The 25,384-nt window shown below is 36.2% G+C and overlaps 1 protein-coding gene across 2 annotated transcripts in view; it reads left to right on the forward strand.

Moving 5' to 3' along the window:
• Positions 1 to 35: 35 nt before the first annotated feature.
• Positions 36 to 25,384, forward strand: part of AGL (amylo-alpha-1,6-glucosidase and 4-alpha-glucanotransferase) — a 33,581-nt gene continuing 8,232 nt past the window's right edge. The window contains exons 1-27 of one of the 2 annotated variants that reach the window (XM_083867420.1): positions 36 to 137; positions 2,890 to 3,100; positions 3,975 to 4,141; positions 4,573 to 4,776; positions 8,133 to 8,314; positions 8,528 to 8,639; positions 8,943 to 9,063; positions 9,242 to 9,344; positions 9,449 to 9,546; positions 10,125 to 10,264; positions 11,981 to 12,168; positions 13,228 to 13,351; positions 14,415 to 14,578; positions 15,113 to 15,214; positions 15,449 to 15,601; positions 15,684 to 15,834; positions 16,241 to 16,365; positions 16,472 to 16,584; positions 16,698 to 16,832; positions 17,334 to 17,464; positions 18,036 to 18,172; positions 19,686 to 19,819; positions 20,962 to 21,137; positions 22,792 to 22,894; positions 24,118 to 24,343; positions 24,759 to 24,870; positions 25,249 to 25,384. In XM_083867420.1, coding sequence (XP_083723546.1) covers positions 56 to 137; positions 2,890 to 3,100; positions 3,975 to 4,141; positions 4,573 to 4,776; positions 8,133 to 8,314; positions 8,528 to 8,639; positions 8,943 to 9,063; positions 9,242 to 9,344; positions 9,449 to 9,546; positions 10,125 to 10,264; positions 11,981 to 12,168; positions 13,228 to 13,351; positions 14,415 to 14,578; positions 15,113 to 15,214; positions 15,449 to 15,601; positions 15,684 to 15,834; positions 16,241 to 16,365; positions 16,472 to 16,584; positions 16,698 to 16,832; positions 17,334 to 17,464; positions 18,036 to 18,172; positions 19,686 to 19,819; positions 20,962 to 21,137; positions 22,792 to 22,894; positions 24,118 to 24,343; positions 24,759 to 24,870; positions 25,249 to 25,384 — 3,830 coding nt within the window. In that variant the 5' untranslated portion in view covers positions 36 to 55. Of the gene's footprint in view, positions 138 to 2,889; positions 3,101 to 3,974; positions 4,142 to 4,572; positions 4,777 to 8,132; positions 8,315 to 8,527; positions 8,640 to 8,942; positions 9,064 to 9,241; positions 9,345 to 9,448; positions 9,547 to 10,124; positions 10,265 to 11,980; positions 12,169 to 13,227; positions 13,352 to 13,711; positions 13,836 to 14,414; positions 14,579 to 15,112; positions 15,215 to 15,448; positions 15,602 to 15,683; positions 15,835 to 16,240; positions 16,366 to 16,471; positions 16,585 to 16,697; positions 16,833 to 17,333; positions 17,465 to 18,035; positions 18,173 to 19,685; positions 19,820 to 20,961; positions 21,138 to 22,791; positions 22,895 to 24,117; positions 24,344 to 24,758; positions 24,871 to 25,248 lie in introns of both variants that reach the window. The other variant, XM_083867419.1, reaches the window with a different exon arrangement.

The raw sequence follows: 25,384 nt of genomic DNA on the forward strand, positions 1-25,384 counted from the left end.
CTCCCCGCACTGAGAGCCCCGGCGCGGCGGGAGCGCCGGACGGGCGGCCGCAGCCATGCCGGGCGGTAAGGAGACGCGGCTCCTGCACCTCGGCGAGATGGAGAAGCTGGACAAGACCCTCTTCAGGCTAGAGCAGGGTAGGGCGGAGTGCTGGGGCCGGGTGAGAGGGAAATCACCGGGACCTCATCGTCTTCTTTGGATGGCAGTGGAAAGAGAGCTCAGCCTGAAGTGATGGGGTTTTGGGGGGTGTGGGGGGCTCTTGTTTGGGTTTGGGTTTGGTTGTGGGTTGGGTTCGTTCGTTTGGTTTTGGTTTGTTCCCACTGCAGAGCTCTAAGGGCTCCGCACACAGTTTAACCTGACTCGTTGAACTCTTGAGAACTGAAGAGCAGATTGGCCAAGAGCCGTCGGTCTTCCTGGGACTGAAGCTCAAAGCATTTTTTAGACAGGCCTTGTCCTTCTCCTTTTATAGCCTGTACTTCAGTGACCTGAAAAAGTCCTCATAAGTCAAGGTCTCCAGTGTTTATCTTCTTATGCAGCACCCCATGTTTTAATCTTATAATTTGGAAATCTATCAGTAATACTAGCATTTTGCAAAGTCTGCAGGTTTGAGGTAGTGTTTCAGAATATAAGCCCTTTAGCAGCTCCTAAATCTTGTTAGCAGATTTCTTGTATTATCAGAGGTGTGTATCCTGTTGCATACTTCTAAGAACTTCATGTTATTTCTCCTTGAGAGTGTTTTTAGTCTGTTTGTACAAAAAACTCCAAAAACAAAAACCATCCCCTAATTGGTCCACTATTATGCTGATCAGCAGTTTTAGACTATAAAACTAAAGCCCTTGTCTTTAAAACACATTTTTAACGGTGCAAAAATTTTTATTAAGTGTTTTTGTGGATTTTATTATGGTGTTTTAGTAATCTAGGAATGTAGAGAAGTGAGATTTTGGTTCTTGAGAATAAAAATTCTCTTCAACTGTATTGATTCCAAAATCTTCTAACCAGCCTAATGTAAGGAAATGTCAGTAGTGAAGAAGTGCAGAGTTGATCCTAACTTCCATTTTTATCTTATCCATCCAGTTGAGTAAATTTTCTTGGAAGGAGAGAAGCAAAAGTGCATGGCTGTCAAACATTCAAAGGGCTTCTGCTGGTAGCAGTCTCTGAGAGGGCATAGCTTATTTTGAGCACAGCATTCCTGATGTCAGTATAACTCTTAGAGGAAATAAGATATCAATGGCATATATCCCTGTGCTCTAATTTTAGTAATCCCTGAAACAAAATGTCAGGCCAGTACTGAAGACAGTGTACTTTACCTTCCAAAAGTGGTTTTATACATATATATATTGCATTCAAAAATGAGCTTCATTTTAGCTGAGAGACATTCAGATCTGAAAACAACTGCTTTGCCTTGTTGGTTTTGGTGCAGTGGTGATTTTGTTAACCAGAGAAATACAAAGTTAGCTAATACTTATATTTAAATGTATTCAGACATTGAATTCTGGTATTAGAATCCCCATGATTTTACTTAATAAGCAAGTGGTTTTTTTAAACTTAAGGTATTGGAATTTGGTGTCCAAATTTTTTTTTCACTTTCTGGTTCATTATCTGTGTACTAAATGTTTTCTCCGTTTTTTGCAAGTACTCAGGTTTCTTTTACTCCCATTTTTGTAGACTGCTAGGGCTGGTAGGTGATTTGCTACATTTAACTACGTGACTGGCATGTACTGTGTAAGAACTTAGATCTGTTTCATTAACTTGAAAGAACCCTGCAATTAGTCACTTGTGAGGGTGACCCTCATACCTGCAATTGGAAACCGTTTCTAAAACCTCCCGACTAAACAGAATTTTTTATGTCTAACTCAGTAGAGTACATATGCTTTTAGGTTCTAATTTTTTCACATTTTCTCTCATTATCACAGGTATCTTAAGCTTAACCTTAAGCCTCTTTCTATGTGTGCGTGACCTGCAGCAGATATACAAGACTCTCTTTGGGTTGCTGAGATCTCTGAAAGTTTAACAATTCGTATATTGTAGATCACACACAAATATATATAATTTTTCAATTAAAAGCATAAGGAGTTTAATTGTTTAGTGAACTCTCAGATGATCGTGGTGTTTTGCTGTATTTTGTTTTTAAAACTTTCTATACAGCAAAAAGAAACAAATTGAAAAGAAGATGAATAGTGCCATGTCAGTAAAGGAAAAAGCATATATGTAAGGTATGCAAAGAACAATGTTAGGAAGGAAGGGAGAGATGAGGCAGTTCTGAGTGCACTAATATAAGAAAGGTTTAAACCTATTAGAGAATGCCCAAAGATGAGCAGTGAAGATGGTGAAAGCCCTCGAGGAGAAGCCCTCTGAGGAGTGTCTGAGGTCACTGTTCAGCCTGGAGGAGAGGAGACTGAGGGGAGACCTCATTGCAGTCTGCAGTTTCCTTGTGAGGGGCTGACACTGATCTCTTCTCTGCGGTGACCAGTGACAGGACTCAAGGGAATGGAGCTGTGCCAGGGGAGGTTTAGGTTGGATATCAGGAAAAGGTTCTACACCCAGAGGGTGTTTGGGCACTGGAACAGGCTCCCCAGGGCAGTGGTCACAGCACCAGCCTGACAGAGTTCAAGAAGGATTTGGACAATGCCCTCCAGCACATGGTGTGACTCTTGTGGAGTTCTGTGCAGGGCCAGGAGCTGAACTTGAGTGTTCCTTGTGAGTGCCTTCCAGCTCAGGATATTCTGTTATTCTATGCTGTAGAAATATAGAAATTTCTGCTGAAATTCTTGGCAGATATGACTGTATTATTAACATAGTAGCAAATTAGGAATTGTGGTAAGAGACTAGAAATACCTAGTCCTCCTGATCAAATGATTTTACCTTTTCTCTTTTTCTTTTTTTCTTGAGGTTTTGAGCTACAATTCCGATTGGGCCCAACTCTTCAGGGCAAGGCCGTTACTGTGTACACAAATTATCCAGCTCCTGGAGAAGTGTTTGATCGCCACAAGTTTCGGACGCTATCGTGGCACAATCCCACAGGAAAAGAAGATGATTCTGACAAATACTGCAAGTTGGATCTCCAAATTTCTGGTTCATACCAGTACTATTTTAGTCTTGGGTAAGTGAAATTTATATACCTGCTGCCAAATGCAGTTTGCTCTCTTGGTCTATGTCTTAACCTGAAAAAATACCCTTTTTTTCATGCATTTTTCAAATTACAACCATGGGACCAATTCAGATCCACCAGTGGAAGACAGTGACTGGGGGTTATATGGTATTTTCTCATGCAGAGATATTCTGGAGAACATACAGAAGCAAGTTGATCAACTTTCTGTGGATGTTGGAGAAGCAATCTATTTTTACAAGTTTTCGAACTCTTCAGCATTCTGAGTACTTCAATGATTATTTTGTACTTTATTCATTGACTTTGAGGGTTATTTTCTATCTAGCACAGAGGTTCTGACATTCTTTACTTGGATCCTTTACTTTGTCTTTTCTTTTAGTGGGACAACTGCAGAAGAGAATGCCTCTGTGATAATTGTAGTGTGGTATTTTGTGTTTCTGAAAGATGGGTGGTTAAATCCTTACAGGCTTAGGACATTTAGCTCAGGTACCTTCCTGAGGATGGGGCTCAAAATGTAGATCTACATGTAATAGATGGGCAGTCATGCTTTCTGTGTTTCCATATACCAAAAGGAGGAACCAATACTCCATCTCAGAAAACAGCAAAGGTATCTCAGTTTTCCTGAGTTTTAAGCTCTCTATCCCATTTGTATTCTTTAAATCCAGTAGAGAGATGATGCCTAAGGGATGAACATTTCAGTGTTTACTCTTTCCTGCGTGTGTCATGCAGTCCTGTTCCCCCTCTCCCTCCAGCCCCTGTACTGGGCTACTGTATTTTTGGAAACCTATGCCTTTTGAATTCTCTCTCTGAAACTGACCAAATGGTACAATGGACGTTAATTATACCAATGAAAATTATTTTTCCCCAGAAATGAAAAAAGTGGTGGAGGTTACATAGTTGTGGATCCCATTTTGCACGTTGGAGCTGATAATCATGTCCTGCCTTTGGATTGTGTTACGCTCCAGACGTACCTCGCCAAGTGTCTGGGACCATTTCATGAATGGGAAGATAGGCTTAAAGTGGCAAAAGAAACAGGTAATGCTAATACACATATTCAAGGATAGAAGTTTTTGTTTTATGATCGACACAGAAAGTTATGTGGAAGAGTTTCAGTGTAAACAATTCATAGATTCTTTGTTTTCTACTACTTTCAATTTTGTTTACTGATTAAGTCAGTGAATTGATTAAAGTATTGGCAAAAGTGCAAAGATTCAGGGATTTCCTAATATGGGAAACCACTTATTTTATTGTTTTCATGTCAGATAGACTGGGAAGTTTGTAGAACTGACAGGGTGATTTTTAAAGGATTGTGTTACATAGAATTTCAAGGCGAAGATTCAGATTAATTTATATTGGTTACTCCAAACACTAGCTCTAAGTACATAAGTGCAGCTTATTGTGCTTCTTTCAATTAACTTTGACTGGGGTTTTTTTTCTCATTAAATAAATGGGTTTTTATTACATAGGTTACAACATGATTCATTTTACACCACTACAGAAGCTTGGACTATCTAGATCATGTTATTCATTGGCTGACCAGTTAGAAGTAAATCCTGAATTTTCAGACCATAAGAAAAAGTGCACCTGGAGCGATATTGGAGCGCTTGTGGAGAAAATGAAAAATGAATGGAATATGCTTTGCATCACAGATGTAGTCTACAATCATACTGGTATGATTTTCGTGTGTTAATAACTGGATTGGTCCTATAAATATATTTCATTATTTCCCTGAACTTCTCCCTCTTGAACCTATTTTTAGCATTGTTTTAAACGATGTAGTTGTCTCTGTCTTTGAGTCTCTCAAATCCAGGACAACTCCTTGCAATTATAACTGGTATGTCTGTAACAGGAATAAAAGGACTTAGCATTGCTACTGAAAGAGTGAGGAGAGCCCTTCTTAAAAAGAACTAATAAGCAGTGTATCTGTACTTATATAGTATGCCTATCTTTATGGTCTGTGGTGTGCAGTTCCCATATATTTGAACAGAGTCTGTGTCATGAATTGTTTGATGACCATAAACTGAGGACTTTCTTGTTAAACAGGGTATTATGCTTCTAGCTGCTTAAAATTAACTGCTCTAATTGGGATCTAACATGCAGACTAAAAACAGTTGGAACAAGAAGATAGGATTAAGTAATGGGGAAAATGTTACAGCTCAGTCTGTGGAGAAAGTAAGAAGAGAGCTTTGTGTTTGAGGCAGGCTTTTTTTGAGCAAAGATACGTTAATACATCAAAGGTGTTACATTTCTTAATTGCCTGAGGGACAATGGATTTTTTTCTGTGATCTGATGACATTTAAATTGTAGTACTTAATACTTCGTAATTTTGCTGATTATTTGGGTAGTGAATTTTCTTTGTCTATATTACAGTTGTTACTGCATATTGTAATCCTAAAGATCATAATTACTGTTCTCATAGCAGAGACTACAACAAGGGGTTATGTAGATTGATGTCTTTGAGGCTCAAAAATGCCTAAACAGAAATAATTTGTGAATTTCAAGCTTTACTTGCTTTAGTTCTTTGGTGTTTGCTGTGTCACCAAACATTCTTGTCCAATCAGTCTGCAACACGGTGCTTTCCCTGTCTTTTTTTGAGAAGTTACTAATTATAGTTGTTGGCTTTGTGGCTTTGTGTGAGGGAATCAGGCTTTTAAACATCCTCCCAGTTCTGGATAAAAAATTTCCTACACTTCAACTAGAAGTCCAGTTTCTCTTACAGATGCTTGAGATCCTCTAATTTTTTAAGTGTAAATTTTCATGCTACTAAGGAGAATGTTTTTTGATGGACAGAAACATCTAACTGTAATGATTACACAGCAGAATATATTTGAGAAGAAAAATGTCATGTTATTTGGCTATATTTGTAGAAGGTCTTTTTCAGATTACATTCAGAGTTAAAGTAATTTTCATTGGGATGGATGGAGTGACTCAACATTTATACTATGGTAAAAAGACATTCCAAGTGTCTTCTAAGAGGATAGAAATATTCAGATCATTGTGGTTCTTAGATCATTAAGCAAAATATCCTTGATGGTTTTGTTGCCTGTCATGACCCCTCAGCTTACTGCGGTTCTATCTGTTGGTAGTTTCTGCTTTCTAGTGGAGACCATTGTGTAAAAATGGCATTGCTGCCCCTGTGGGAGCCAGGCAACACCACCTGCAGGATCAGACATTAAGCTGAGGGGTTTGGCATTCACTCTGGAGTGAAGCCCACACTGTAGGCACAGCAGGGAACAGAGGGAGTCAGCCCTGGATGTCTCTTTGAGGCTCTAATGAAAGGCAGCATCTGTGGCCCAACTTTAAAAGTCATGCACTGATGTGAAATGTCCCTGATGCCTTTGGCATCTTTGCAGGAGTATCACAGGTCAACTTGCAAACCCTCTCTGGCGACTGGGTATATTCAAAGAAGAAATATATACACATTTACTTTTCACCAGGAGACAGAAAAAAGACAGTTGGGAGTTTTTTTTTTCTTCTCTGAGTTTTCCATGGCTATAATAAATTGTATAAGGTAGTAAAAATAAAGTGAAATAAATTATGTGTTGCTTTTCTTTCACAAGAGGCTACTATTGTATGATTACAGTATTGAGTAAATTCTGTTTTCAAGGGCTTGGTCATATCAAACACCACCTTTTCCCTGCTTTAAAAGGATTTAAAAAAAAAACCAAACAAACAAAAAAACCTTGGACCATGGGCATCACAGTTAATATCAGGCTTCTGTTTAATTTATGTAAAAAATGAGTTCGTCACTTAAGAAAATAATTTCAGATTTTTCTAAGAATGTAATAAATTTTTGAAAGTTGTCTGTAATTCCTCATCTTGGTATTTCCATATTCTTATACTTAATTTATTCTATATGCATACTCTTCACTGTACTTACTTTCTCCTTAGATGTAGCAAATGTAATCACCAGTGATGTTTTGGATTATTTTTCTACTGCAGAGTTAGATTTCTCTTGGTGTTACAGTGTGAATCACTGGAGCTTACGTTCTGATCAAGAAACATCCTTCTGTTCTGTAGCAGAATTAATGGAAGGCCTGTTGACTTTTTTATTAATGCTAACCCTTTAGGTTTAAATTATGCCTTGTCTTTTTGAAATTAATTGTATTCACTGATGAAATTCCTTTATAGTAAGTTATAGTTCTTGTTAGAAGAACAGAACAAGCTGGTTTTGCTTTCTGGAGAAGAAAGTTTTTTTCAGATGTAGTAAATGATAAAGAAGAAAAGAGCAGGAGGGAATAATCTGTTTGATCTGGAACAGCCTTTAACAGCTACTTACCTTCTCTGAGTTAATTTTTAATGTTCAGCGTATCTTCTGATGCTTGTTGATGCTGCAGGGAAAGCTTGGCAAATAGACACAGAGTGTAGTGTTTGGCCTGAATGAGTGTTCCATTTGCATGCCCCAGACAGTGCACTCATCTTGCTGGGTAAGACTCAGCGACATTGCTTCCTACAACCCAGCTTTTTTCTATGGACACAAGTGTCATAGCTAATCCCTTCTTAAATGCCCATTTGTTGTATTTTGCATTGATTGCTTTTTGGGTGCATGCACTCTTCCTTTTTGGCTGTGTGTGGTATCTTGACAGGATGAAGAATATTAGGAAAATAAACAGCTTTATAATATAAGTTTGGGATGTATGTTTGGCTTTCAACACTCAAGAATATCAGTATCTTATGTTCAGTAATTGATGTATTTCTTGGAACAAAAAAATTTTTTTTTTGGTGTTTCAGAATTGGGTATTTTTGGTGTTTCAGAATTGTGATACTATTGCATATTTTTATGTAACTAACAAAAAGTCTCTGCAGCTGTATTTTTGATCAAAAAAAGACAATCAGTAAGAACATTTTTGCACAAGATAAGATTTTCTGTTGACTTGGGAAACTTTAGTTGAAATGTGAATGAACTGTATGTGCTATAGTACCTCAGCTTCTTGGTGTTAAGATGTTTACAAAATGCAATGAAGGCTTCAGCTGGTATATTTACATTTTTGTTTGGGTTTTTTTCTCCCTCCTTTTCTTCACTAAGCTACTAACAGTGAATGGCTCAGGATGCATCCAGAATGTGGCTATAACCTTGTAAATTCTCCTCACCTGAAGCCAGCTTGGATCCTGGACAGAGCTCTGTGGCATTTGACTGGTATGGTGGCTGATGGAAAATGTATTGCCAAAGGGGTCCCTCCCTTGATTGAAAATGATCAGCACTTGAATGTAAGTGAATGAGAACTTAGTATAATCTAATGAACTGCATAAGTAGCTGAATAAACCTTTAATATTTTGAGGGTTGTGGAAATGCACGAAAAATGGTGTATACCTTGCAGATGTATTTAGTGAGATAAGCCCTTACTCCCCCTTTTTAAAAAAAATTTTCTTAATTATATTAACAAACAACCTTAGTAACTAATGCAACTTTTATTTTTACAGTGTTTACGTAAAATAATTTATGAAGATATATATCCAAAAATTAAACTGTGGGAATTTTTCCAAGTGGATGTTAACAAAGCTGTGCAGCAATTTAAAACCCTTCTAACTCAAGGTAAAGGAAGATTTTTTTTGCTGAAGCATGTGAGTTATATACTTATAGTTCAAGAGACATATGTAGATTTAACAGTTAGAGAGAAAACAGGAAAATGCTGGGTTTTACTCTCGGAGACATGCACTGTGCTGATTTAAGCATACAAAGACTGCTTTGAGGACTAGGGAAATCTTTAAAGACTTCATACCCCTTCAATGCTTTCTACCACCTACATCTTGGTTATGCTAGAATTATAAAAGTTGTATGTCTATTAAATATAATTCCTGATTTTACTTGGAGTACTTATTTCTGTTTTGTTCTCAGGCAAGATGGGCACTAAATCTGATCCAAATCAACATCTTCAAATACTTCAGGACCCTGATTATAGACGACTTGGCTGCACTGTAGATATGAACATAGCTCTGGCAACGTTCATACCACACAGGTACCATGTTACTGATTACAAGTTAAAATCTAAGTGAAGCTAAATATAAAGCCAAAAAAAGACATTATTTTGAGGCATGAGGAAAAAATTAACTTTTGATTCCTTTTAGTAATTTATCCTGCATGTTTTAAACATATTTTTTCTAATTGTTCTCTTCTTTTTATGTCCTTCTGATAAGCAATGGACCAGCTGCAATAGAAGAATGTTGTAACTGGTTTCGCAAGAGGATTGAGGAATTAAATGCTGAGCAGTACAGACAAACTGGTCACCATCAAGATCAGGTGTTGAAATTACTGGTTTAATGCTGAATTGTTTAAAATTGCAAGTACTGCATTTATTTGTAATAATTCAGTATTTTAATAATGCATAATTCATTTACTTCCAGGCTGTCAATTGCCTTGTGGGGACTGTGGTTTATGAACGAATTGCTTGTAATGGTCCTAAGTTGGGACCTATCACTAGAACCCATCCCTTGGTTACCAGGTATATACATGTTTTCTTGTTTGTTTGAAAACTATTAGAATCTATCCAGGGAAAGCAAGTTCAAAGTTCAATAAAAGTATATATTTATATGTAGAAATATATGGTTTCTTTCATATGGACAAATGCCACTTAGCAAATTTGCAGGGTATTTTTAAGCAACAGCAGTAACTATTTCATAAACAAATGTGATCAGAAAGCGTGAGACAATACTCAGAGCACGTCAAAACCTTACATAGTGCAAATTGCTATTGTAGGTGGGAGAGGAGTGGAACTAGGAAAGTTTACACCTTTCACATTTTATGTTCTTGATGCCTCTCATATCTAAAGAAATGTGGCTTTAATCTTATATTACCAGCCACCAAGATAGTGGCAGCATCTGTTCTTGCTTCAAAGCTTCCTTCAAAATAGAAAACCCTCCATCATTTATGCAAGATGCTCTCTTTTTTATCTGTATTATGTGCAAGCCAGTTCATAGCAGATACTTTAATTTCAAAGACAATGAATTGCAGCTTAGGTTACCATATATGTTTGGTGCTTGTCTCTTTGTTTTCTGTTTCAATTGCCTGTCTATTCCATAGGTATTTTACATACCCATTCAAAGAGCTGACTGTGGAGGAAGAAGAAACTATGATACATCAGCCAGATAAAGCTTGTTATTTCATGGCTCATAATGGCTGGGTTATGGGAGATGATCCTCTTAGAAACTTTGCAGAGCCAGGTTTGTAAAAGAAATTTGACATTCATATAGACCATTTGACATTCTAGCCAAAGCAAAAAGGATTTTATTTAATCTTTCTTTTTACCAGATGTGTTTCTATGAAGCTGCAGAATAGCAGATAGCAGGCTTATAACACTTTAATTTCGCATTCAGCATACAGATGAACTGTAAGAACTGGAATTTGAGGTACAGTTTTACAAGATTTGAGAGGGAAAATACCAGCTTTCTGCCACTGAAATGGGGATGTCCTGCCTCCCCACTTTTTTCATTGTTTTTGTTGCTTACTTTGTACTTTGTTCCAACACCAGTGCTTGTTGGCATTTCCATGAGACAATGACAGTGTGGCAGAAAAACTAATGCAATGAAAAGGTGCATAGTATTTTACTGCATTAGTGAGCAAAAACTGGATCCTTGAAAAGTCCACTGAGTGGCAGTCAGGCAGTCAAGAGATGACCCAGTTAATCCAAATTAAGTATGCAGATTACTTGTGAAGGTAAAATAGGGGATGAAATCACCATTCACTAAAATACTGCATTCTAATTCTTTTGGGGACAGTATTGATATCCAATAAAAGCAAAAAAAGCTTGTGTTCAGAGTAGCCATTCACCTGGTAAATTAAATGAAACAACAGCCAATTTAATTGTAACTAAAAACCATCTGTAAGTTTGAGTCTGCCTTATAAGCTAATCTGATGGTACTTCAGAGTGATCTGCAGTTAGAAAACATTTAATTTCTGGAAAATAATCTACACCTCTTTCACTAAGTTTTATTTACTTTTATTCTTTTTCTCAAGGATTGATGTGTGTTTCAAGAGTGTTTTTGTTCAGTTGCCTTCTGCCCTTTCTTCTAGGCAGACTTTTGTGGTTTTCTTTCCTCTCAATCACTGGCTTTAGTTACCATTCTTGTTTTCATTACTGAGTTTTCTCTCGTAACCCTGCTACAGGTTTATGAGTGCTTTATGTTTGTGTTATGCCTTTGTTTTATGCCACACATTATTTCAACTGAGAACACAATGGGAAAATGTGGTAGAGAAAGGCACAATAAAGGAACTGCAAAACAAATGCAGCCAGTTCTCTAAATGATCCTTTGAAAAAAATCACAGCATACATCCAAAGAAACACAGTTTTTCTGTCTATCTGGCTGTGCTGCTATTAGTAAAGAAAAGGGTTGGCTGTGCTTACGTGAATGTTTTGGGAATTTGTGATAATTTATAGTTCCTGTTTTTTTTAATTACTGCCTTTGGAAATCCATCACAGTCTGCTGTTACTAGAAGATAAAATTGTAAGTTGTGGCTGGGACAGATTATAACACAGTGAGATTATTTTTTTAAATTTAGCCAGTGTGAAAAACAAAACTACTGATTTTGTTCATTTGTTTGATGCTTTCTCTTTTTCTGCTTTTTTGGGTTTTGTTTGTTTGTTTGTTTGTTTTGGTTTATTATGCTACTTTGAAGAATTAAAAGGAATTTTATTTCAATCTGAAGAATTGTTTCAGTATCACTGTAAAAGCTAAATATTCCCATTGAAGAGCATAAAGTTGTACATCAGTGTAGTGTATATAGATTTTTGAGTTGATACGGGGTTTTTTAGAACTTCTACTGTTCATTACAGTGTTTTTCTGCTCTCCAGTAGTAGAAAATAAAATGCTGCATTTTGGTGCACATTCTATTTTATATATATATTTATATACACTAAAGTGAATTTATTTCCTTTACAGGTTCAAATGTGTACTTGAGAAGAGAGCTCATTTGTTGGGGAGACAGTGTGAAACTGCGTTATGGTAATAAACCTGAAGACTGCCCATACCTCTGGGCACATATGAAAAAATACACTGAGATCACTGCCAAGTATTTCCATGGTGTTCGTCTGGACAACTGTCACTCAACACCCATTCATGTAGCTGAGGTACGCAAAATTAAGGTTGTTTATTATAAAGCAGCTTCCTGTCTGTGAAATAGATCCTGCAGATTTCACAGCAACAGTGCAAGACTTAGGTGGCAGAGTTTAGGTTGGAATGGATCTTCCTCATGTCGTAACAGCAAGGTTTCCTGTCTGATGTTCAGAGATGGTTTCAGCTATGTTAAACAGTAGAGTGGTGTAGCTATTGTATCTTTTACTTCTCTACTTTAGCTGAAATGCTGTGGATGTGGATGGGCCTGGCTAACTTTTCCCTCACTGGGGTGTGGATGTAGTGCAATGACTGCCAGTGTCCAGTATGTCAGTTTGAGCTGAAGTCATTGCCAAGATTTGATTGGAAGTCTTACTGGTTTATTTTTATGTCATATATGTTTTGCAATTGCTAAATTAAACAGGAAATGGTTCACTTCACAGAATTTAAAAGCTGGTAATCAACTCCTGCAAAAAGTTTAGTCTGGCAAGTGTATTGCTAAGACTAGTGCTTCTTGTTTCCCAGGGAGCTGGCTATGGCCTAGTAAATTAGCTTTAAATAGGTTTGGAGTAGTGCAGCTTGTTAGTGCTTGCTCTTAACTTTGTAACTGAGCTTACCAGAGTCTATAAAGAGCTCTCTAAAACAAGTTGGTTTGCCCACACCAGTTGTAAGGAGCTCCGAAATGCAGCCCTTCCAAAACTTCTGCCATTCTTTTGTTTAGTGTTACTATTTTTGGAATAGTAACTACGAAGGCTTAAACTGAAGTGCTGCTCATATTTCCTAGTTCAATAGGTATTTCTTTTTTCTAATCTTTGCTAGTGTATGTTTAAAGATACTGTTTTAAAGCAAAGTAGTAGTTAGCCTAAAGTCTACAGAAAATTTCCTAGAATTAATTAATCCATAAGTAATATCCGTAAAATATAATCATGATTTTCTGAAACTTCCGTGTTATCAATATTTTTAATGTGCTGTATATATGAATGAATCATTTCTGTTCTGTTAGCATTCATGTTAATGTTTATGTATACATAGCTCACAGTGGATGTCTTGCATTAAAAATGTATTATGATCTATAGGAGATGCTAGCAACAGCCAGATCAGTCAGACCTAATCTTTATGTGATAGCTGAACTCTTCACGGGCAGTGAGTACATTGACAATGTTTTTGTCAACCGCCTGGGAATTACCAGCCTGATTAGAGGTACAATAAGCAGTTGAAAATTTTGTAGGATTGTTGTGTATGGTTTGGAGTTTTAAATGTGAAACTAACATTGGTATGCTTTTTTATTTTTCTTACATATTCATGTTCTGTGCTTATGCAATTACCTTTTCTTCATGTTCTGTTTAACTTCTCTTGCGTTATATGCCAATTCTTGGTTTTGCTTATGTCCATGTGTCCTCTTCTATGTAACAACTTGTTTTGTTCCTTAATTTTGGCTTTCTGTTTATCTTTGCTGCATGGCGTTTTCCTATTGTCCAATCCCTGCCTAGCTTTGAAACTTGTCCTTTTTTGTATCTACCTTTCCCCTTTCTGTGGCTTTTTTGGCTGTGCTTTTTGCAGTACATGCTGGACACAGCTAGAAAATTGCGAGCCGATTTGTATGTAGTGGCTGAACTGTTCACAGGAAATGAGGAGCTGGACAATATCTTTGTGAATAGGCTGGGCATTACCTCCTTAATAAGAGGTAGGCTTGCTGCGTGTGTGGTCTCTTTCCAACGAGAGATTATAGATGACATGCTTTTTCCAAGGAAAAGTTTTCTACTGGATTATTCATTTGAAATTTCATACTCCATATAATCAGAAGTACAGGTTCTGTATTGTGGCTTTTTTGATATTTGGCAAAAAATACAGTACTAGCCATAAAATCAGGGAAGACCTCCTTTGTTAGTTTACAGAAGTCAAATATTTCACTCTTGGTCTAGTGAAGGAAAAAGGAGTTGTAGCACAGTTTTGCTATGTAAGTCCTGCATCATGTCTGATTTTTGTTGCATGAGTTTTTTAAAGCTTGTGAGAAATAGCTTGATCTCTGCTTTTTTTAGTAATTTTTTTTCCATTAGCTTCTCTTCTAGAATACATTTTAGTAAATTAAATATTCCAAGGCTGTGTTTCCCCACTGGAGAATATAGCTATATGTGTTTGATTTTTTTTTTCATGATTGAACACACCAAAATAACAACTTCTGAATTCCACATTAACACCTTTGTGCGTGCTGTCCTGTGTGGTAGTTATTGTTATGCAAACACTTAGTTATTCTGTTCTTTAGAGGCCATGACTGCCTACAATAGCCACGAGGAGGGGAGGCTGGTCTATCGCTTTGGAGGCGAGCCTGTCGGATCTTTCGTTCAGCCACGGTTGAGGCCTTTGATGCCAGCTATTGCTCATGCACTCTTTATGGATATTACACATGATAACGAATGTCCAATTCAGGTGAGCACCTAAACAAAACAAAAAAAAAATTACCTTTAATGTTTTCTGAAGTGATATTTCTGAACTGTGAGAGGGCTTGGTGCAATTGGGATATCCTAAACAATATTTACAACAAATGCAATTCAGTTCAAGCTTTCATGCACAGAAAAAAAATTTATAACAATACCTTCTGATGTTCAAGATTTTGTCTTTCAAGGGGAGAAGTATGTAAAGTAACTAAATAAGCGGGTTTGAGTCTTTCATCTGGCTGATGTAACTGGTTCGGTTTCTGCTTGTAGACCTTCTGAGTTTTTTTACAGGCAGGAATGAGAGAGAGTGGTGGGCAGGGAGTGCTTATTTTGATGATTTTTCTGAAGTTGCTTTTCTTACTTCATTTGTAGAAATTTTCTCCAATAATTGTATTGTAATTGAGGAAATGTTGACCATGGTATTATCCCTTCTTTTGTTAAACTGAGTGTATCTTCTGTATGCTGAATTGGGAGGATTGAATTTTCCTGGTTTCGCTATTTATTACCTGTATATTTTTTGATGCAGCACCGATCTGCATATGATGCTCTTCCTAGTGCAATGATTGTTTCCATGGCATGCTGTGCTACAGGAAGTACCAAAGGCTATGATGAACTTGTACCACACCAGGTAAGTGTCTCCAATTCAACTCCTAAGGTACCTTTAAAAATACCTTCTATTCTCATCCTAGAACGCTTATTTTAATATTGTTTCTTTGAAATTCTAAGCAGTTTGCTTTCTGGAATTACTTCAGATTGTGCAACTTCATATGAAATTTGAATTTATTCTACAGCTCAGACCTCAAGGTGTGGTAGTTTTTATTTCGCACAGTGGTTCATATTTGCTTAAATTTGTTTTTTACAGATCTCTGTAGTATCTGAAGAGAGGTTTTATGCAAAATGGAATCCAGCAGCATATCTGTCCTCTGGTGAAGTTAATTTCCAAACAGGAATTCTGGCAGGAAGGTTGGCCATCAACAGGCTGCATCAGGAGCTTGGGGCTAAAGGCTTTAATCAGGCAAGAAGTGAGGGTAACACTGGGATTCCTTCATATGTGTGCTCTGAGTGAGCATATTTGCAATGTTATATGTCTTCTCTAGGTGTATGTAGATCAAGTTGATGAAGATATAGTTGCAGTGACAAGACACTGTCCTAACACGCACCAGTCTGTTGTGGCTGTGTGCCGAACTGCCTTCAGGGATCCCAAAACTTGTTTCTACAGTAAAGAAGTACCTGAAATGTGTATCCCAGGTAAACAGACGTTTTTTTCAAGAGCTGTTGTCATGTACAAAAATTTCAAGTTATTAATGCTTTTTAACTTCAAGCACATGCACATGAAGTCCATATAAGAACTCTCAGTATATAATGCTCCTTTTATATGTACTAATATGTATGTCCCAGAAGTGGTTAAAGAACCAATAACAGACTTGCAATGCTTAGGGTTTTCAGAAACATTCATATTGAGTATATTCCAGCATATGAGTGTGCAATGAATATTTACAGATATTTAAAATACTTGCCCTATGTTTCTGTTCTTCTGCTAACATACTTGGGTATTGAATATTCAGCTTTTTCATTTTAAAAGCATAATTTCAAAAGAATCACTTTTTTCATTTCAAATATCCTAAAAGCTGCAACATGGTTTAACGTTTTCTAGGAAAAATAGATGAAGTAGTACTTGAGGCAAGGACTATTGAGAGAAGTTCTAGTCCTTACAAAAAAGATCTACATTTTATAAATGGATTGCCTAATTTCACAATGGAACTCAGAGAGCACATCCAGGTAATTAACCTCCTTCACCCATATTTTGATGTAATATTTTTTAATTTGTTATATTTTATATTAGAAAAAAAGTGAATTTCAGTTGCAAATTTGTTTTCTTTTTTAGATAAAAGACAGTAAAATCATAAAGCAAGCTGGAACTGCTATAAAAGGGCCAAATGAATTTGTTCAAGAAATAGAATTTGAAAGGTTAACACCAGGAAGTGTAATAGTATTCAGGTATGTTATCATAATTGCCAGATAGCTGTGTGAGTTTGAAAAGAGTGATAGGAGATTGGAGAATAGTTCTTTTAAGTGCTGTATTTCTACAAGACATGCATTTTTATTTACAGAGTTAGTCTGGACCCAAAGGCACAAGAGGCTGTGGGGATACTCCGCAGTCATTTGATCCAGTTCAGCTCTCATTTTAAATCTGGAAGTCTTCCTGATGATCACTCAGCACCGATATTAAAAACACCATTTTCTTCGTAAGTATTCTTTAAGTTTGACATAGAACCAAGAGAACTACTAGGGGAGCAGAGAATATTATGTAGTAGCACACCTACTGAGGGATTGTTGAGTTTTGGTGGTGGTGATACAGATGGATTTGAATTGTCAGAGTGCAATGAAGACTCTTAGAGATCTTTTTATATATGTAATACTAAGTAGGGCTAATACTGAAAAACTTCCCAGTTTGTGTAATTGCTGCCTAAAGTAGACTTCCTAACATGATCTGCTTTTCAGTGTTGGGGTGTGATTGTTTGGGTGTGATTTTGTATTTAATACTGTGTTTCTAAGTGGACATCTTGGAACACCTGAAAAATCAGGCTTCTAATTTCCAAGATGAATTACTGAAAGAACTGTATGTATTTTAGTATTTTAATTTAAGTCTGAAATGAAAATTGCTTGTGAAATCCTTTCCCAATTTCCCTACTGATTTTTTTTGGGGGAGGGGTTTATGCTTTTATTTTCTCCCCTGTATTTTTCAGAATTGCATCTAAACTAACTTTGGCTGAACTAAATCAAGTGCTGTACAGATGTGAGGCAGAAGAACAGGAAGATGGTGGAGGCTGTTACAATATACCAAACTGGTCACCCCTAAAGTATGCAGGCCTCCAAGGTAATAGACTCGGCATTATTTTTCTGTCAAGTAAAAAAGTAAATGAGAGCTGCTCCATCTAGATCACATTATAATGCTGTTGTATTGCTGCTGCCATTGTTTGGTAAAAAAGGTAGTTTTTTTCTGCTTGACCATGCTACTAATTGGTGTTGTATCCAGGAAATCTCATACTAGAACAAAACCCTTCTCTCTCAATGCTTTGAAACTTAACATTGCAGCCCAGAATGTCTTTTAACACCAGTGCCTTGACTTTTAAAGTAAAAGGAAAACAATTACGCTTCCAGTGAAAAGGTGCAATAATCTAACCTGAGGCATTACTAGATTACTGAGGAATGTCTGTCATTTATCAAACATACAGATTCCATCATGCTGGTTATTTGCAATGATTTTTTTTAAGTTTCTGGGATTTATGCTGAGGAAACTAGAGTTGGATTATAGTTTTTTTGTTATGCAGATGGAGCGAAACAGTCCAGTTAAAGCATCTCTTGCTATGTTTCTTTTTCTTCTAATTGTAATTGCTCTTTGTGATAATGATGTGTCTTTTAATAGAGAGTTGGGTTTGTATCTTCAGGGTTAATGTCAGTGATGGCAGACATTAGACCAAAGAATGATTTGGGTCATCCATTTTGTGATAATTTAAGATCTGGAGACTGGATGATTGATTATGTCAGTAATCGTCTGATTTCGCGTGCTGGAACCTGTGCAGAAGTGAGTAAAAATACTTCTTTAGTAAGTTTGGGGTTTTAATTTGCTAGTTTAATTTTCAATTACTGCTAAATGTTTTTAATTAAGACTGTCTATAACATATTTCCTGTCTAGGCAATTTCTTCTAGTACATTAAACCACTATTATGTTATTATGTTTTCTCCCCCCCCGCCCCCCCAATCCTATTTAAGAATAGACTTCAAAAGGGAAAGTAAAAATATATAGGGCGTAAAGGTATTTTTAGCTCTTGCATGAAGTCTTGCAGGGGTCCCTCCCTGTTTTACTGCTCCTCAAATGAAAAATGAAGTTACAGATACTTTTTTCCTTAGGTTTTGGGGTGGCTTTTGGGGGTTTTTTTGTTTGGCTGTTTTTTTTATGAAAGTACTTTGAAGGGAGTGCTTAAATACTACTGCATACGTGAGTATGATACAGTTACAGTCAGCCAAGCACTGGGAAGACAAGAGTTTCTGAGATTCAGATTTCCTTTATAGCTGTGTTACAGTGCAGTCCTTTTCATAGTTTCTTTTCCTATATAAAAACTTCTTTATTTATTTCACAAGAGCTGATTTTTGTTACCTAACAAATACAATAATAAAGGCTTTAATATTCTTACTTCATTTTATTCCTGAAGTCAAGTCTAGTAATACAAAGCAGAGGAATGGATAAAACAGTTTAATGTACTGAAATGAATGCTAAATCTGCCCTGAGAAACAGAGCTTTTCTAAAAAATATCTTAGTCTCATACTTGCCACATTTACTCATCTGCAAAGACTATTGTTTTTTTCTGTGTATTTTTGAGTTCTTAATTTGTAATGTCTCATTCTGTTTCAAAGACTTAAGCCATGTGAAACTAAACTTTACACTTCTGCTGTTAGTATAGGCTCATCTTGCTATTTTGACAGGTGCATTCTTTATCTGCAAGACTTAAATCTTTAGTGACTTATTAGAAAATTGTCATAATGGTATTTAGCAGGACTAGAAGGAAAGAAAATACTTTCCAGGTGTCAAATGTTTTGCAGTGATACAAGGATGTGAAGCTCTAGAATCCTGAGTCCAAGACAGAGACCTGCAGTCATATTTACTAGTGGCTCTACATAATTTAGCTTTGATAACTTTTTATTCCTGGTCTTAAGCTTCATCTCTTCAGTCTTGTCTTTTTAGCAATGCAAAACTTCCTTCCCATGCTTGGATAGTAATGATGCCTTTTGAGTTGTGACTTTTCTTTGCTACTTAATTTTAATAACAACTTCATGATAGTTCATTATTGGACTATAAGACTAGAAAAATATAGCCTCCTTCTATACTTCGCATTTTGGCTCATTTAGTATAGATGAAATACACATTTTTCTCTACTACTCTAAGAAGAGTTCGTGTCTTTTATCTGAAAGTTTGGAGCAGAAGGGTACAGCATAACTGGGGTGTAATACATGTACAAAAACTGTAATGGCATGGATACTGAAAGCACTGGCTTTTGAACTCCAGTAGATCAAGTTCTAATTCTGTTGTATTTTAATAGGTTGGTAAATGGTTGAAGGCCATGTTTGTGTACCTAAAGAGAATTCCACGTTACCTCATCCCGTGTTACTTTGATGCCATATTAGTGGGAGCATACACAACACTTCTGGATGTGGCATGGCAGCAGATGTCGAGGTATGCTTGGCCTTTTTTATCAGAGTGATAAAGGCATCTATTGGAACCTTTTAGCTTTTATCTGCTGGAGAATGTAATTTGAATCTTTATACTCCTCTAATGTGAAATTGGTAAAGAATTAAGAAATCCATCTTCTAACAGTGGTTTGGAAGACTGAGAGTTCAGACACCTATCCAGGGTTTCAGTTTATAACTACCATTGCCATTGGGCAGTAGGAGGAGGAAACCCTAACCCAGCATCTTTTTTGCCAGACTTTGGAAGCTTTTTTTTTTTTTTTTTTCCCTATAATTTTAATACCAATGCAGTGATTCCTTAAAGTTCAGGTAACTAAGAAAGTACTAGATTGTATTTGGGGCTGATGCTTTGTTCAACACTTCTCTACAGAGATGCTTTGTTCAACACTTCTCCCTTATTACTCCCTATTATCTGAGCACTCTGCTTACTTTTTGAAATAACTGTTTTATCTTCAGTCTTCTTTTTTTCTTGCAAAGGAAAAGGAGATTAATTTTGTGGAGGCTTTATTCTAGCTATGAATATACTGAACAAGTCAATATTGTTTTGTAAAACTAGGGATGTTAAAATGGAAATAGAATTTGGTATGGCTGTGAAATCATGGAATGTAATATATTTTATGAAAAAATGTTTGGAGATCAACTAGTCAGGAATAGAGATCAACTATTTCAAGCAATGCCTTAACAGATTTTTTGATTTGCGTTTTTTGTATTATATGTAAAAATATGATTTTTAAAAATACTGTCTACTTTTGACAAATTTTTGTTCATAGTAAAATATTTTATCATATATTTGAAGTCTTAGGTCTGTATAGGCATTAACTAAACCAAAACAACTTTATTTGTTTAAACTGTTTCTTAGAAGTACATGTTATAAACACTTCCATTGGCATTAATCAATTAAAATTTGACTTAACATTGGGGACCCATTTTAGGAGAATGAGTGATTTACAAATTAAATCTTAGATAAAAAATCAGTTAATGTGGAATGTTAGTATTAATTCATTGCTAGTTTTTTGTATTTCTTACATATAATGTTTGTCATAGCCTTCTGTAAATGAGAAGGGTACATTTTATAGACTGCTATTGTTTAATGCAAAGTTACTTTAATTTAATTATGTTGAATTACAGCTTTGTGCAGAATGGATCAACGTTTGTTAAACACCTTTCCTTGGGTTCAATCCAGTTATGTGGGATAGGAAAATACTCTTGTCTGCCAGCTCTGTCTCCTTCCTTGCATGATGTTCCCTATAGGCTGAATGAGATTACAAATGAGAAAGAACAATGTTGTGTTTCTTTAGCAGCTGGTAAGTGAGAACAACCTTTAAAATATAAGTCTTCCAAAGCAGCTAAACTGGTTTTAGTAACTATATTAAATTTTTCTGCGTCATGTTTGAGAGCCATCTGTCAGAAGCTGTGTATAAAATGTAGTGATTTCACTCACTTTTGCCTTGTGCTTAAGGTAAAGATTTGTTCATGTTAAAAGTATGGGAGTTTTCTCTAGTAGTACTCATGGGAGTTGGGAGGGAGAGCTTTATATATAAATGCTTTATTTAGAGACTTTTTTTTTTGCTATATTTGTTACTATATATAGAGATCTACAAAAATATTTTCCTTTCTAGGTGACTTGCCTGAGATGAGTATACTTGTCATAAAGGGTTTTAGTTTATGTTTTATGAATGAGAATTTAAAAAGTGAATTGTAATGGAGTAACAGGAATGAATTTATGGTTTACAAGTACCAGGAGAACTCCTGATCTGTCTCCAAAAGGAAAGAGCATAAAAGCAGTCAGCAAGAAGTATTTATACCTCCAAATGTTCTGCCAGCATCTGGCAATCTTCCTATGGGCATTTGTCTATGTCCAAAGTATTATCTTCTGTGGCTTAGAATGAATTTATTTTGATTCTGAGTTGGCTCATTCCTTTTCTGAAGCCATGGAAACTTTTAAATGTCCACAGATGCAGTGGCATCTCTCTCAGTGGAGTGCTTTTCTTTTTGCCACCACTCTTGTGTAGCTTTATTGCTTTTAGTTTCTGGATTTTAATAACATTCCATTTGCCTGCTTTAGTGTTACCTAGAAGCACAGAGGCACAGTGTTCCCTTAAACTGGTCATAAAGATTAACTGTACTGAAGGGTTTGGTTTTAAATATTCCTTTCACATATTCACAGGTTGTTCTGCCTGAGGTTTTTAAATTGTACACAGGTTGTCATTCTCAAGTGCTGCTGCCATGTACTATAAATTTGCAGAGATATGGAGGCCATATTTGAGAATTAGCAAATACTTTGTTAAAGTAAGTGATAGAAGTGAAATGTTGTTCTACCAAGTATGCACAAGACACTACTGGTTTGAAACTTTACCATGTGGAATTTCTGTTTAATAGATCATAAAAAGAAACAAATGGAAGAAAAGACAAGTATGGATGTTACTGTTGTAATTATTATGCCTTATTAGTTAGAATCATGCTACATGTTATGTCTCCTGTAAAGTGTAGTTCTATAAGCTGCTGGAAAAGAGAAGCAGGATATCCTTCATGGTGTCTGAGAACAGTCTCATCCCCTTTATGCTGCTGAGATGCCACAACTCTGATACCTAAACTCTTGCCAGCAAAGTGTTACAATCTTGTCATAGTTCTGATTTTTTTGGTTAGTTTTCTTTCTGTTTCTTTTAATTAACTTTTGGTTAAGTTGCCAGGGGATTTCATAAAAGTTGAAACGTCACTGTTACTGGGATGAGAAATACTTTTGTGTGATCTTGAAATTCTAGAAGACATTGTTCTAAAATAAAGTGTATTTAATTCTATCAAGAACTCTAGGTCTTGGAGATTGTCTATTTGAAGTACCTTATCTAGGAAAAAGTTATAAAATAGGATATAGTTTTTACTTCTGGCTATTTTATACATGTGTGCTTGGAAATTTCTGCTATGTCAATTAATTAGATGAATAATGACATTGCTTTTCAGGTTTACCTCACTTTTCCTCTGGAATTTTTCGTTCGTGGGGAAGGGATACTTTTATTGCACTAAGAGGTCTAATGTTAGTTACTGGGCGCTATCTAGAAGCAAGGTAAGACTTGCCTAGCCTCGGTTCTTGTTGGCTTTGTAGGCAGTTAGGAAAAAGCAATGCTCTCAAAACCTGAGCTGATGCACAAGCTGCTAGAAACAATTCATGTGCAGTATGAAACTTCAATGGCTCTAGACACATTTGGGAGCTCCCTCTAAGTGGGATTAAAAATACTATTCAAACACTTTTTTGCCTTCTTAGCACTTATACAAAGCTGATGTTCTGTAGAGATAAGGTAGTTTTAACCCCAGCAATACTACTGCTTGTCCTTGAACAAAGTGATTGTTTCAATAGTGCTTGCATCATTGATGCCGAGCAATAATTTCAGAATTATTCACATAAAAATTTGAAGTACCAAAATACTGTTTCATTCAGAAAGGCATGAATGCAGGTCTGTCATAATTTTTTGTAATTTCTAGTATTTGTCTGCTGATACTAGAAATCAGCTAATTGTGCATTGTTGCAATCTGGTAGCTATAAATATTTAACTTTACAGATGAGCTGTATATAAGCCAGACAAATTTGATATTTTGATTAATATTAATTTAAATGGAACTTGGCACATAAGAGAAACATAAAAATTAGTTCATATAAATCAGCATGTATTTTTGCTGTTGTACATTTGGCCAGCTGTTAGCTTTCTCATGCAGAGAGATGTGCAGTCAACTAGGATGTTTATTTTGCCTTTTAAAGCTAGTTGGAATCCATGTTTTCAGGAAGGTATGTGCAATGGTTCCCAAATGAAACCTCTCATATCCTCAGTTGCGGTCACCTCTCTGTATTTTAATAGGAATTTCCCATCTACTCTGCCCTCCCATCAGAATGGATACCAGGGTAATCATACACAAGGTCAATAAAAACCTTCCCTGTGACCTCAGTGGGATTTGGATTTAGGATCGATATCACTACCTAATAAAAAGCAAATTATCTTTTCCATATGAATAGATGAAGTATTTTTGTACGAACTGATTTAATTGTATTAATATTGAGGAATGCGTTAGGGAATGGGTGGTTTTTTATTGTAAAGGAACTTCATGCTAAACTGAATAATTTGAAACTTTCAACAGCAAACTTTTCATATCTTTTTTGTTGTTGTTTTTGGGTTATTTTGGTACCTGTTTGTCTTCTTGCTATTAACATAACCCTGTATGCTTTGTATTTGATACTTAGTTTAATAATGGCCCTGAAGGCAACTTAGTGAAGGCTGTGGTTTTCTTTTGTTCTAGAAACATCATTTTAGCTTATGCTGGGACTTTAAGACATGGTCTCATTCCCAATCTGCTCGGCGGGGGGACACATGCCAGATACAACTGTCGTGATGCTGTGTGGTGGTGGCTTCATTGTATCCAGGAGTACTGTAAAATTGTTCCCAATGGATTAGACATTCTCAGGTGTCCTGTTTCTAGAATGTACCCAAGAGATGACTCTTCTCCTCAGCCTGCAGGCGCTGTGGTAAAAATTCTTCTAATTTAACCATGTAACAAAACTGTAATGTTTTAGTGAAAAGATATAATTTTTTCTAGCTACAAGAACCTGTTGCTATCTGTTGTTTATGGTGAAATTTGATTATAGCACAAGAATTCCTTATTTTAAGCACTTCTTGCATCACCTGATTAGACCAAGTACAAGGTGGAAAAAAAATTCCATCAGCTTCTAAATATTTTTGTTGCTCTTTGTCTTGAAAAAATGTTTATATAAAAATTTGTATACAATGTATTGCCATTGCCAAGGATGCTGCATGAAAAATTTTGATGGTTTGGGAGGTTTTTTAGAATATCATATAAACTACAGGTTTAAGAAATGCTTTCTCCTCTCTTTTCATCTTGCCTTTCACATGTCATCCAAACATGAATCCAAATGAATCTAGGATCAGCCACTTTATGAAGTAATACAGGAAGCAATGCAACGACATATGGAAGGCATAAATTTCCGAGAAAGGAATGCTGGTCCTCAGATTGATGAAAAAATGAGAGATGAAGGTAACATAGACAGAACCCTTGCTGTGTGAAACAGAAGTTAATGAATAATTTTTTATCTCCTTTTCCTCTTATTTCTGCTTTCTATTGAGCATATTTTTTAAAATAAAATTATATTTATTGTATCTAAAACTATATTACTTTATTGTAATATTTTTGAAGTGCCTAAATAATAGTTTATTATTAGCAACTGGTCATATGTTATTGTGCAAGTTAACTTTAAAATTTCACTTAAAGTACAGTTGCCTTCAGAAACCTACTTCAGGTTTCTTGTTGAAAGGTCTTTTTCTTTATTAGGATGTTTGGGTTGCGGGTGTAGGTAGTTGGGGTTTTGTTTTGTCTAAAAAAATGAACGTAACACCTGATATCCTTTCTTGCCAGGTTTTAATGTAACTGCAGGTGTTGACCCTGAAACTGGCTTTGTCTTTGGAGGGAACCGCTTCAATTGTGGCACTTGGATGGATAAAATGGGAGAGAGCGACAAAGCTCGCAACAAAGGAATTCCAGCTACTCCGAG

The sequence above is a fragment of the Zosterops lateralis genome, assembly GCF_965231275.1.
Source record: "Zosterops lateralis genome assembly, chromosome: 9".
NCBI lineage: Eukaryota > Metazoa > Chordata > Aves > Passeriformes > Zosteropidae > Zosterops > Zosterops lateralis.